Source organism: Sciurus carolinensis, chromosome 9 (genome assembly GCF_902686445.1).
Source record: "Sciurus carolinensis chromosome 9, mSciCar1.2, whole genome shotgun sequence".
NCBI classification, from domain to species: domain Eukaryota; kingdom Metazoa; phylum Chordata; class Mammalia; order Rodentia; family Sciuridae; genus Sciurus; species Sciurus carolinensis.
Window position 1 is genome coordinate 15,899,417 of NC_062221.1, and position 13,840 is coordinate 15,913,256.

Below are 13,840 nucleotides of genomic sequence, written 5' to 3' on the forward strand. Positions count from 1 at the left end.
TCGGGGTTGATTTAGTGTTCCTTACCCTTGTATGACTCTTGAAACCAAGACCATTATTTGAAGTATATCCTATCTTTCAAACTTCTATCCTTTAAAACTCAAGGAATAAATCACTGATGAAAAATCATACATATTTTTTCCTACTGTAAAATACTCAGAAATATTTCACCTACAAAAAACATCAGGCAAGTTTCACAGTCAGTAAGTGTTAGGTCCAAATGTGGAAATCTAAGGAAGATAAGTACACTCAGCTAAAAAAAATTCACTTTAAAAAGACTGATGGTCAAAACAACAAAACAACAGCTCTTAACAAATTATTCAAAATGTTAAAAAGACATGTGAGCCATAGACTAAGTATTCCTTTTGAAGATAAGAGCGGGCACTTCGTATTAGCTACCCGGTGGAGCCCTGAGGACTGTTTCTAGCCACAGAGGACAATGACTCAGCGGAGTTCTACAGAAAAGCCGAGTGAGCCAGAGGTTAATGCGTCCTCCATGATGGGCACTACAGGGAGACAAGCAAAGCAACCCGCCAGGGGACAGACGGAACAAATCCACCTCCTGAATTAAGTACACGGCCAACCTCTGAAATACACAGTACAACAGGAAAGCAGGCATGGCAGCAGTATCACTCCAAGAAAATTCCAAATAAAAATGTATTAAATGAGATAAAGAATATCTCATAATGATGTCACCAAGAAATAGAAACAAACTGTCTGCCCTTCATCAAAGAATGAAAGACTGACACCACAGAATAACTAAGATCAGGGGAAAATCATCCATAACATGAAACTTGACCTTATACCTCACACCATATCTAAAAATTAATTTAAAATGGATTAGAGAATTAAATGTAAAATCTAGGTACTATTAGGACTTGGAAGAAGTCTTTTTAGTTTGGATGAGAAACAGGTTTCTTAATTAAACTACCAAGAAAGCATAAATGAATCATTAAAAAAATTTTTGAAATTGGACTTCACCAAAATGAAAAGATAATCTAAAGACTAAAAGAAATTTGCAGATCATACACCTGATGAAATGCTTATATTCGGAAACATGGATAACCAGATAACAACCCAATAAAAAGAGGTTTAACATTTTACCAATGATACATATGGATGCAAGTAAAGACGGCTGTCATCGGGGAAAAGCAAAGTAAATGCATAGTGAGCTGTACAATCACCAATGGCTCATATTAAAAAGCTGACAAGGGGCTGGAGCTGTGGTTCAGTGGTAGAGCACTTGCCTGGCATGTGTGAGGCCTTGGGTTCAATACTCAGCACCACATATAAGTAAATAAAATAAAAAATCCAGGAGAACTAAAAAAAATATAAAAAAAAAAAAAAAAAAAAAAAAAAACTGATAAAACCGAGTGCCCACAAGGAGCAACTAGACTCTCACACACTGCAGGCGGGAAAGCAAAATGATACATCCACTTGAGAAAACTCAATGGTGATTTTTTAGAGTTAAAACATGTAACTCTCAAATAACTGTCATCTCACTCCTAGGTACTGACCCACAAGAAAAGAACAGATCGTGTCCACACCAAGACCTGTCTGTGAATGTTCACAGCAGCCTTGCTTTTAACAGCTAAAAACTGTCCATCCACCAGTGAAGGACAAATAAACTGTGGTACATCTACATGATGGAATACTGTCTACAGTAAAAAGCAACAACCTGGATGCATCTCAAAGAATCGGGTTAATTGAAAAAAGCCAGGCACAAAGACTTTAAAGTTCTGACAGTCTGGAAAAGGCAAACCGAGAGGGGCAAAAATTAGATCTGCGGTTATCCCAGGGTGGGGAAGAAAGAAGGAACTGATTACAAGGGAATGAGGGAATTCTTGGAATGTTCTACAAACGTTCTGCATTTTGATTACAGCAGTGGTCACAGGACTTTATGGATTTGCTGAAATTCAATGAACTGTAACACCTAAAAGGTGGATTTCATTGTATGTAAACGGTATCTTGATAAATCTAAAAAAAAAAAATCCAAACTATGTGAAAAATAATAGGAATCGCTAACATATGAACTATGTGGAGCAGAATATTTTTAGTATGGGAAACATTTAGTAATAATAAGCTTAATATTTACTTCCACAAAAAAAAAAATACATAATGACGATTTTGACTGTACAGAGGTGGGCTGGTGTAGTGGGTAGACACAAGCACTCGGGTTGTCCTGAAGCAGTTTCACATTATAAAATGCAATCCACGTGTAATACAGGGGTGACATTCTGGTATTTCTCGTGCTGCTATTTTAAAGTAATTATATAAAACAAAGTCATTAGAATTGATGTAGAAAATAAAACAATTACTTCACTATAGTCATTTAAAATTCCTATTTATGAAAACAGGATTAACTTCCTTAATTTATATTCTCTCCATGCTGAAAATCTTAATGTTTAAAGAAATATACCCCCAGGTTGGAGAGTGCCAGAAAAAAATCAGCAGACCCAGGATTTCACTTGGAATTAGTAAAGAGAAAGGCTTGCAGGGAGAAATGGCAAAAAGAAGCAAATGGTTTTGCCACGCCAAATCCCAGAGAAGCCTGATGATCAAGGCGACCATGTACCGCAGGTGGAGATAGAGCCAAGACCTAAACAGCAGGCGGCGGCCGGGATGCCCGGGTGCACTCCACTATGGAGAGGAGAGAAGGCGGGGCGGACACGCTCCGCAGGTAGAACTGTATTCCTGGGCAGAAGCCTTATTCTCTGAAGAACAGAACACACGAATTTTCCAAGCTCAGGGTTAAGAAGCATAAACCTGCTAAGTGAGGTCTCCATGAGAAGACGCACTGTTGAGCCCGGCACAGTGGTGACCACTTTCAACCCAAGCACTTGGGAGGCTGAGGCAAGAGGATGGCAAGTTCAAGGCCAGCCTTGGCAACTTAACAAGGCCCTGTCTCGAAATTAAAACTAAAAGGGCTGGGGATGTAGCTGAGTGGTAAAGCATACCTGGATTCAATCCCCAGTACCAAGAAAGAAAAAAAAAAAAAAAAAGAAAAAAAAAAGGAAAAGAAAAAACCCAACAATGACAACCATCAAAATAAATAAATAAATTAAAAACCCAAAAAAGACGCACTACTGCAATCTTTACAATACTGCAGACAAGGACTTTACTTCCAGAAAGAACAAAAGATCACACAAAAAAGGGGAAATCTCAGAATAGTATTCAGATTTCTCAACGACTGCAGATGATTACCTACCCAAGAATTCTACACAAAAGCAAACTATCAGATAAAACTTTCCTGCAGACAAAGATGTATTCCGGCAATTGCCTACCTTGTGCCCTTTTCTTACGCAGCTAGCTAAAAGAAGTCTCTACAAATTAAGAAAAGAAACTAAAACAGAAGAGAATGCGAGAAAAAACACAGGAGCAAGTGCCCCCAAATGACAGTGAAATGCTAGACTTAGAAATAGCCAAGCTGAACAGGATAAGGACATCACCATATTTCAGAGTGACAAAGATCTTCAAGAAGATACATAAACTAATATGTTTACGAAAACAAATATTTGAGAATGAGTACTAGAGTATATAAGCAAACTTTTTAAATGGGGCAACTATCTCCTGAGGTTGGAGAGGAAATGAAGTTACTCAATAAAGAAAAAGTCAACAGAACACACAATTTAGCTCTAGAGTAAATAGTATTTGTACTGTCACAAGGAAAATAAGCACTGACTTCAGTTAGTAACAAAAATGCATTACATTATAACTAGCTATATATTCAAAGGAAGAAAGAAGGGGGAAATGTCAGTGGTGCAATATAACTTAACTAAACCCTCATCTACTAAAAAAGAAAGTTGACAGGTTACACACAAATTAGGAGAAAAAAAAAGTAATAGAGCCAAGCATGGCAACACATGCCTGTTAATTCCAGAGTCTGTGGAGGCTAAGGCAGAAGGCCAGCCTCACTGAATTAGTAATACCTTGTCTTTAAAAATAAAAAGGGCTGGGGCTGTAGCCTGGTGGTAAAGTGCACCTGTGAGTTAAGTCCCTAGTGCCACTAAAGAAAGGAAGGAAGAGGTGGAGGAGAAAGCAATAAAGCATATTTAGAAGCTTGAAAGAAAATTCCAAAATAGGTCGAGAGTTATATTTCAACTAGGAAGCACAAGTGGGATGGAGCACTGGGGGATGTACTATTTATTATCTTTGATCAGCTTTGTTTTTTCTTCTTACCATATGCATACATCTATTTTTAAATACATATTTAAAATTACAACTATTTATTTTCAAAATCACCAGAGTTTAAACTGGAAAACATGTGGCTGATTTTCTGGAACCCAATGAAAGCTCACATGAAGTTGCATGAAAAAGTGATGTATGCAGTATGTAAGTAATGTCTGATCCAGAACTTCACAAAACAATCCAGAATCTTGATCACGTCTCACCATTTCCTCTCTGGTACCTTACTGATTAGGAAGGGTAGGGGAAAAACTGTTCTGTGTTGTTATTTATTGTGTCAACTATGAGAAGAGGTGTTTTTATGGGCTGGTCAATTCAATGCAAAAATTTCCATCAGTGTGCTACTAACTGAAAGGCAGGGACAATGCATTCTCAACTTTACAATTAAATGGACGAGGACACCACTGAAATATTAGACATATGCCATTTATCTAAATTAATCTATTAGATGAGGGCAGGACAATTATCCTAAGCCAAGCAATTAATATGTAAGGGAAAGACTGGAACCAGGGTGATGGTGATGCCCACACCCTCAGCTACCTGGGAGGCTAAGGCAGGAGATCACAAGTTGGAGGCCAGCCTGGGCAACTGAGAGACCCCGTCTCAAAATGAGATCAAAAAGGGCTGGGGATGTAGTTCACTGGTACAGCACTTGCCTAGCGTGTACTAGGTAGGGCCTGGGTTCAATATCTAGCGTTGCAAAAATAAAAAATAAAAAAAAATAGAAAAAAAATTCCATATAAAAAACCCCATGATATTTAACATTAGTTTCATTCACTCTCACACAAGTTTCATAATAATGAATACTAATTTAAATATTTTACAATATTTACAAGCAAACTCTTCACACATAATAACATGTTTTTAAAAATGAGCTAGATATAACTAAGCAGAATGTACTAAGGCTGAAAGGAATCCAGAATCAAGGGGAAAAATTTGCAACCAAGAAGACTGGTCAAAAAACCTACAAATCACCCACTTGTGAGGCCCTGAAGGTCAACGACTTGCAGTGGGAACAGTGGTCACATGGCGTCCCAGAATTCGGATGCTCCCAAGTCCGCTCCCACTCACCAGCCCACCTCAGGTGCCCTAAAGCAGCCCGCACCCATCCTCTGATCCAGCACTGCATAGTGACCTCACAGATGATTTAAGAAGCGTTTAACATGTTACCACTAAACAATTTTATAACACATTTAAAAAATATGAAGACTTTCAAGGGCTGGGGAGACAGCTCAGTTGGTAGAATTCTTGGCTTGCGAGCACAAGGCCCTGGGTTCAAACCCCAGCACCACCAAAAAAACAAAAACAAACAAAAAACTACAGGAACACAGTGCACTTCAGCCTCTGCGGGAGCGGCTGCGCAGGGCAGGACTTTCAGGAGCCTGTCCACCCACCGCTCACCCCGCACGTGGGGATAAGGCAGGTGGCATGCCGGCAGTCACTGCTCAGCACTTCCACCGCCTCCTGAGTACAGTAGCAGCGTCCACCCTAGAGCTCAGGGTGGTTGTGTTTAAGCTAAACACAGCATAAGGGAGAAATGGTTTAAAAACCTTGTGCAGCAGGAGCAGCGTGGCCCACCTGTACGGGGGCAGGACGACAGCACGTGCAAGCAGCTAGACCCTGTCTCAAACAAAGATCAAACACACCTGGGATGAAACTCAGGAAGAGCACCGCAGATCCAATCCCCAGCAGAAGGTGGGGTGGAGAAACCCTGTGCCAATAGGTCTCATAAGGAAGAAACATGCTGGAGGCCGCGAAGAGCCCTCCCACACAGGTGACAGTCTGGGGTGGGGGACAGGCAAGAGGAAAAAGTTCACTGAACACAGACAACAAGCACACAACTTCAACCATGATGTCCGGAGTCGTGACCCCATAAATGAGGTGCGCAGACCTAAAACCCTATCAGCTGGACAGCCCCAGACCGCTGAACTACTGGGTCCAGTTTCTCTTTGTCATTAAACTTGGAATAGCTGTACCTGGGGGAGAAATCTAACTCATGTTAGCATTCTGTGAAGGAAAAGGAGGGTCATGGAAAAAAACTGAGATTCCAAGACATGTCTTCAACTGTGAGTTTGTGTGCAACATGAAACTTGTTTTTAAGCAGGCAAAATAATTCGTAAGTGGACAAAATAGTTTCTGGTTAGGCCCATGATACTGGGGGGAGGGTATTTAAAAAGGTACTTTGGAATTCATTTTTATTAACTTCAAGCAAAACCTACTTTGTCAGACAAATGCAGTGTTTTAACTTTGTGAAGCAAAATAAATAGGTTGAAATATTTTGTCATTTTTCTGCTTGCAACCTCCACTGCAATTTACTAGCTAGGGCATTAATCAAACTATGGAATAATATTAAAAGATTTCACTAAAATGTTAGCCAGGGACAGGGTTGTGGCTCGGTGGTGGAGCATTTGCCTAGCACACGTAGCACATAGGGCCCTGGGTTTGACCCTCTGCACCCACATGAAAAAGTAATAAGGGTATTTTGTCCATACAACTAAAAACCATTTTTAAAAAATGTTAGCTAAACTTAAGGAGTTTTAGATGTTGTAATATGTGGCCTATCTCTAAAATTCTATAAAAATCATTAAGGAAGTCTTACTAAAAATGGTTTTCCTGGTTGTGTATTTGTGGACTAATACTACAAAGGGACTAAAGCAATTTCCCTTAAGAATTTGTGTTTCAGCAAGAAAATGCCTATTTCTGAAAGAGTGAGGGACATTTTCTATCATTTGACAGACTAACATGACTTGCTAAAAATAAAAGGGTATTTAAAAAGGTACATTCATTATTTCTGATGCAGGAAAAAATGAACAGGCTATTCCTATTTTGAATGCTAGAGCAAAATCAAGACCTCATGTCAAAGACCCATGTTAGTAGTTACCAACACTGATAAAATTGGAAGCAAAGAAGGAAACCTTATCAAATGGCCTTCACTGGGGAAAAAATACCATCAGACTGAGGACAATTTCAACTGTCTACTTGCCTCCAATTTCTCTTACTCCAATCAGTCTTGAAGGAAACAGCTCATCAAAATGACCAAAGGTGCCCAACTGTCAAATTCAGTGGTAACAGTTCTCAGACATCACCTCAAATGACAGTGACATCTGAAAGTTCATCACTCACGCTTCCTAGGTATTGAAAGCTTGCTTCATCTGTACTTCAAAAAACTACATTTTCTTGGTCACCTTTTCTATGTCTACTTTATTGGTTCCTCTTCTCCTGACTTCTTTTGCTGGAGTCCCCAGAGTTAGTTCTTTGAAATCTTCTACACTCATTCCCTTAATGACATACAAACTTATGGCACTACCCATGTTCCAAAGATTACTTAATGTATCTCAGGTCCAGATCATTTTCCTGGACTTGACATAAACACATCAACCACCTAAGCAACTGCCTTGCTACCTCTCAGATTTACATCTAAAAGTAATCTCTCCTTTCCCAACTCTGTTCCATCTACAATTGTGTCCATCCTGGTTGACAGTAATTCCCTTCTTCCAGGTGCCTTAACTAAAAACGCGGAAGTTATTCTCTCATCTTCTTTCCCTTGCACTTTTCATACAATATGTCAAATCTTATCTCTGCTTTCAGTTTAACAGAATTCAAGCACCTCTTGCAGTGTCCACTACCTCCAATCCAGTAAGATTATCTCTCATCTGGATCACTGAAATAGCTAATCATCTCCCCACTTCTGCCCCTGCCCCAGGGGTTGGCTATTCTAACGCCCCGGCCAGGGCCAGCCTTTAGGTCTTCCAATGGTTTCTTCCATTTCAGTAGAAAAAGCCCAAGTGCTCTAATGGCCTAAGGTTCTACCTCTCATTGCTCTGCCCATACCTTAGGTCCTGGCCACTGCCCAGTCCCTCTGCACAACTTGTTCCCCTCCCTCCAGGACTCTGCTCAAATGGCCTCTTCTCAACAGGACTCAAACGCTCCCTTCCTTCAACTGCCTGAACTCCCAACGTCCCCTCTCTCCTCCTCCACTATTTTCCCCAGAGTACTGAACACTTCTAAAGAATAATACCATTTACTGGACAAGTCAAACCTCTTTTTTGGATAGTTATTTATTCTTTGATACGACATCAAAATGGGACAAATGGTAGGTTTGTAAAGGTTGGCTGCAATGTAGAATCTGAAATATAACAGGAAGTGTCAATAAATTTTTCAGTTATATTAAAATCCACTGGTCTAATACTATGAATCAAGTTTTTACTCGATCATGATTCCATTGTACCACATACTGGTCATTTGAAAAACACTGGTTAAGTGGATTATGCTGGTCTCCATATGTTGATATGTTCTATCAACATATTATTTATACTTCCTTAAATGATCTTATTGATATTGATATTCTTATTCATTAGAAACACCCTTCGGCATTAGAAAGCTGTCACTCTGGAGATGGGGGAGTCAACTCAAGATTTTTAAGAATCTAATTTTCATTTCAAAACAGTTTTAAAAGACTAGTTTTATTATTGACAACAAACGCTATGAGTGGTTGTCTTTAAAGCACTTCCTGTTTGAGAAAATACCTGCCAGAGTCAAGTTCAAACAGTCCATCAATAGTTCTTTTAAATAAGTGTTTCCTCTATGAAAAAAAAAGAGGTTAATTCAGCTTGCAACTGAAAACAACTATAGAACTACACATGAGTATGCCGGAAAAGGCTTTCTCCCTGTTTCCCTTTTCATCACACTGAATGTTAAAGATGTATAACAAGGGTCAAGATTTAATAAAATTAATAAATTATTGCCTCCTCAAGAACACACGGGCATTTTTTTTTTTTTTTTTTTATAATTTCATGTGCCAAAGATGAAGACTACAAGGACTACTGGTTCAGCCCTGCTGCTGCCCTCACACCTCCAGTGCACAGCTGTGACACCTCAGACCACCAAGAGGGTCTCGAGCACTCTCAGGAGTCCCTGACCTACACCGCTGTGCTGCACTGATCCACTTACGTGGGTAGTTTTTTAGAGAGCATTCTACATCAGGATAAGCAATTCCTCTAAATTTTCTAATCTATTAGTGGGAATGAAAGAATATTTTTATGAGGAAAAAAAGGAAGGATATCTGAAAGTTTGTGTCTCCCCAAAATTCAAGTTCAAATCCTACCCTACCTGGGTCTTTGGGAGATGATTAGGTAACAAGGGCAGTGTCTGCATGTTTGGGATTAGTGCCCTATAAAAGAAGAGAGCTGGCTAGACCCTTCCACTAGATGAGGACACAATGAGAAAGTACAGGGGGTAAGAAAGAAGACCCTCCCCAGACAGGAGAATCCACCAGGGCCTCAATCCAGGCTCCAGGACTATGAGAAAGAAATGTTTGCTGCTTATAAACCACCTGGTTTACAGTATTTTATTACAACAGTTCAAATGGACTAAGACACAGGAAAAGTAGCAAAAATTGAGGAAAAAGGAATAGGAGAAAAAAGTATGAACAGTGTAGTGAAAATAATCTATATTAACTATACTTTATACTAATTCTTCCCTGATCATACAAAGAAGCAGGTGAAATTAATTTAACAATAAAAATCATAACAGGAGTTTCCTATCGAATAGTGATTTAATAAGTAAAAGAATTATGATACTGAAATGAGCAGTTTCACAGATGATCTGCAATAGTATTAACTACATGTATTAAGTTCTCCCAGTCATAAAAGCTGCACAGAAAAAAAAAAAAAAAAAAAAAGTCATCCACTTACAGTCTGAAGGTTTATCACTCCCATCTGAGATAATCTCCCTCAAGTAGGGAAAAAAATGGTGAATGGCGTCTTGGTAGACATATGCAGCTGACAGAACACACGAAGTATTTAAAAATATATTTTGTATTATCTCTTTATATACAGACATATAGTATCATTATAAGTATGGCTAAGATTAAATAGTATTTATACTATTTTTTGCAGGCTGCCACAATATGCTTCTGTAACTCAATTAACCTAACCAATGACCTTACAAACTCTGAATATTAACTCTGGCAAAGGCATAATGAGACCAAAGGGTGTCTTGAAAAAAGCACGAGTTATGCATGTGAGTATGTCACCCAGACCCAAGGTCCAGTGCTAATCTGTTTGAAATGTTCCTATTTAAAAATACAGTTCCCAGAATATTAAAAATCTTTCTGAGATCCCAATGCATGCTTGAGTACACATAAATTTTAATTATCAGGAAAATAACCCAAAGGCTCCATGTTAAAAAAAATCCTGAGGCTGGGCATGTAGCTCAGTGGTAGAGCCCTTGCCTAGTACATGTAAGGTTATAATATAGGTTCCATCCCCATCAACCCAAACTGATTCTTTTAAAGTAAACCAGGCTTAGGCCAAATAATACCTGTATGGAAAGCAGCCCAGGCCAACAGTTTATAAAGAGATCATTCTCCTTTTTCCCACGTGGTAGTAAAAGTAAAAATAAATTTCATGAGTTCCACTTCATACATTTCTATTTGGACAAGAAAAATCTAGTGCTTTATGAAGAACATTCTAAAACTACTGCCTAAATAAACAACTTTGACATATAAAGAATTAGACATCTTAAATTAATAAGAAAGTTACCAACACAGACTGTTCTGCATTTCTACAATGCTTAGCACACAACAGACTGCCAGGATGTCTACAGAACTGAATTTATACATTACAGAACTCGGCAGGTCCTTTTAAGATTACTTATCCCTCATTTCATGTGCATGAAAAAGCTGTCTGACCTTTGCTAAGTGATTTTTTTACACCCCAGTATTTTTCCATATTTTGAAGGGGCTGATTCAGATGGCCTGCTTTTTTTATGCTATTTCTCTAAAATGTTACAGCACGTTTTAACAGAAATCAGTGCAACCACATATGCACATAAAACTCAAATGAAATGCAAAGAAGGAATGAACAAGTCTGAGCACCTATCTTGCATCAGCTCCTACATACCAGTACCTCATTCAACAGAAAATAACCTGCACAGGTTAGCTTTGCTGGGAGATTGAGGGAACACCTCATCTGTGTATCTAAATACTACAAAACTTCTCCATTCCTGTTCTTAAAGCTAAAGTTGAACAGAAAGGCCTCAACTTATACATATTAACAAAAACAGTGGCTGATGATCCTAACAAACTGGGAAATTAGTGCAATAATGCAAATATTTATTTAAAATATTAAGTGTGCTCTATTTTTAACAACACTTGACATATGAATCCCCGGTGTAGAGAAACAGAAATGTTAGAAGCTAGAGAAAGGTCTTAGATATCACATAATACAACCTCATTTTACAGATGAAGCAACTAAAATCAAAGGATTCGTCCATCCCCCTCCCCCCCCCCAAAAGTGGCCAAAACTAGATCTGTCAGGTGTCACAATCACATCTAATTACATGAGAGAGTCCAATTACTTGCATGACAAGACATCTTTACTGTTAAAGACCATATATACTGCTACCGGATTAAAACATAAATAAATAAAAACATTTACCTGGCAATAAACATTTCAGAAATATGAAAAGCACCTGGATCTCACAAATAGAAAATGTTTTTATGCCAGAACAGTGGTTGGCTCGTAACTGAAATACAATTAAATATTTGTTGGATGAATGTGTGCCAAGTAAGGAAAGTATTGCCATCAATGGTAATAGAGTGCACATGTCCAAATCGAAGACAACCTGAATAAAATTGCGTATATATTTAATATTCTTAAAGCGGTTGATCAGGAAACAAATGACAGCCTTTAAGGATATGATGTTTTACATGGTTACACAGGTGAAAAAGGTGTCTTAACACAATTCACCGTAACGATTTTGGATAAAGTTAATCCTAGCACTTAAAATTGCTATAATTGACAGGGCGCGGGGTGCACGCCTATAATGCCAGCGACTTGGGAAGCTGAGGCAGGTGGACCCCAAGTTTAAGGCCAGCCTCAACAATTTAGCGAGACCTTGTCCCCAAATTTAAAAAGGGGACGGGGGCTTGGGGGTGTAGCTCAGTGGTAAAAGAATCAAAACAAAACAAAAATAGCTACAATTCTCCAAATAATTTGTAAAGAACACACCTAACAGGAAAACTAAGCAAAATGGCTGTAGATCCCAGGCGGGCCATCAGGGAACTCGGACTTCAGGCTCAGTCCTAATCTTGTACACACGCAGTAACCACCGTCTAAGTACTTGACCTCTCTCTACCCCACTTTCTCCTTTGAGCAGCAGAAAAATAGTGAATGTGTGCAAGAGGACTGGGTCACGCAGGGGGAAAAATCCAAAAAAAACCCCGACTCCAAAGGCACTGCCGATTTGCACTGCATATCGCAACCGGGAAGGGCTGGGAAAGAAAATTCCAAGCGCCCAGAACTGACCCACAGCTCCCACCCGCGAGGACGCCGTGGCCGCGGCGGTCCGGCCCCTCCGGCGCCCCGAGCGCCACCCCCGCCGGGCCGGGCCCGGAAACCGCCGCCCGAGGTCCGAGGCGGGGCGTGCGCGACGTGCGGAGGCTCAGCCCGCGCCCGCCGAGCCGAGGCGGAGGCGGCCCCGGCGCCCATTTTGTCCTCGGCCTCCGCACTTTCCGCCCAGTCTCCCTGGGCACGGCGACCCCCGCGAGGTCCGGGGCTGGGCCTCCACCGGCCCCGCATCCCGCACACCGCAAGGCCGCGGGGCCCCGTCCGATCCCGGGGTCGGCGTCGGCCTCGGCCACGCAGGCCTGCGGACCTGGCCCCCGCCTCAGCCGCTCCGCAGCCCGAAACGCCGCCTGGCTCCATCCCGGGCCACCCGCCCAGGCCTCGCCTCCCGCCCCACTCCCAGGCTGGAGCGTCCCCCGCCCTCAGACCGCGCCGCTCCTCAGCCTCGCCCCTGCCCCTCGGCCCCAGGCTGCACGCCCTGTCTGGACCGTACCCCCCAGCAAACAGATGCACCAACGTGTCCCTCTGGCTCATTCTCTCTCCTGCATGTCCTCCGGGCGCTGCGGCGGGACGTGGATCCAGGTGCCCGCTATGGTCGGCGGCTTCGGTCCCGGGAGGAGCTGCACGACGCCCCCGGGACGGCGAGGGGAGCTGGCGGAGAGCGGCTGCAAAAGGAACCCAGCGCAGCCCTCCCTGCCGCGCTGCAGCCGCGCCGCCGCTCGCTCTTAGGGCGCGCGGAGCGGGGCGTGGACAGCCCTAAGCCCCTACATAAACAGAGGCTCCCATTGGCTGCAGCGGCATGACGTCACGGGAGCGGCATGCTTCTTTCACGTGATCGCTAAGGGGTTCCTCAATGAAAGGGGCCGCGAGGCGGGGCCAGAGCGCGTGCCCGGAGGATAGTAGGTCGCGGCGCCCTCGCACCTAATCCGCTAACCCGGAAGACTGCGCCGCGCCTCCTGGGCCTGCGCGGACCAGCGGGCATATCAGGGCCGGCGTTCCCGGTCCAGGAGCCAGGAAAAACCTCCTGGGTGCCCAGCCCACAAGTACATATACTTTAGAAGAAAATAAAATGGATTTATGACCCATTTTGCTGTCTGGTATCTACTTGAGAATAACACAGAAAGCTTGTGCAAAGTTGCTCAATGCGCAACATTACAAACGTATAGTATTGCAAACATGCCTTTTAGTAGGAAAATTGGGGAGAAAGAAATCATGGAACATTCCTGCTATGGCCTAGTATGCATTGGTGAAAGGGGTATATATGGAAAAAATCTTCAAGGCGTAGTAAAAGGCAAAAAGATTAAGCACC

At 41.7% G+C, this 13,840-nt stretch overlaps 1 protein-coding gene across 1 annotated transcript in view; it reads right to left on the reverse strand.

The window, feature by feature from the left end:
• The window catches only part of Slc25a36 (solute carrier family 25 member 36), a 33,388-nt gene extending 20,111 nt beyond the window's left edge, over positions 1–13,277 (reverse strand). The window contains exon 1 of the mRNA XM_047563735.1: positions 13,025–13,277. Within this exon, the coding sequence (XP_047419691.1) occupies positions 13,025–13,065 (41 nt within the window). The 5' untranslated portion in view covers positions 13,066–13,277. The remainder of the gene's footprint in view (positions 1–13,024) is intronic.
• Between the last annotated feature and the right edge of the window lie 563 nt (positions 13,278–13,840).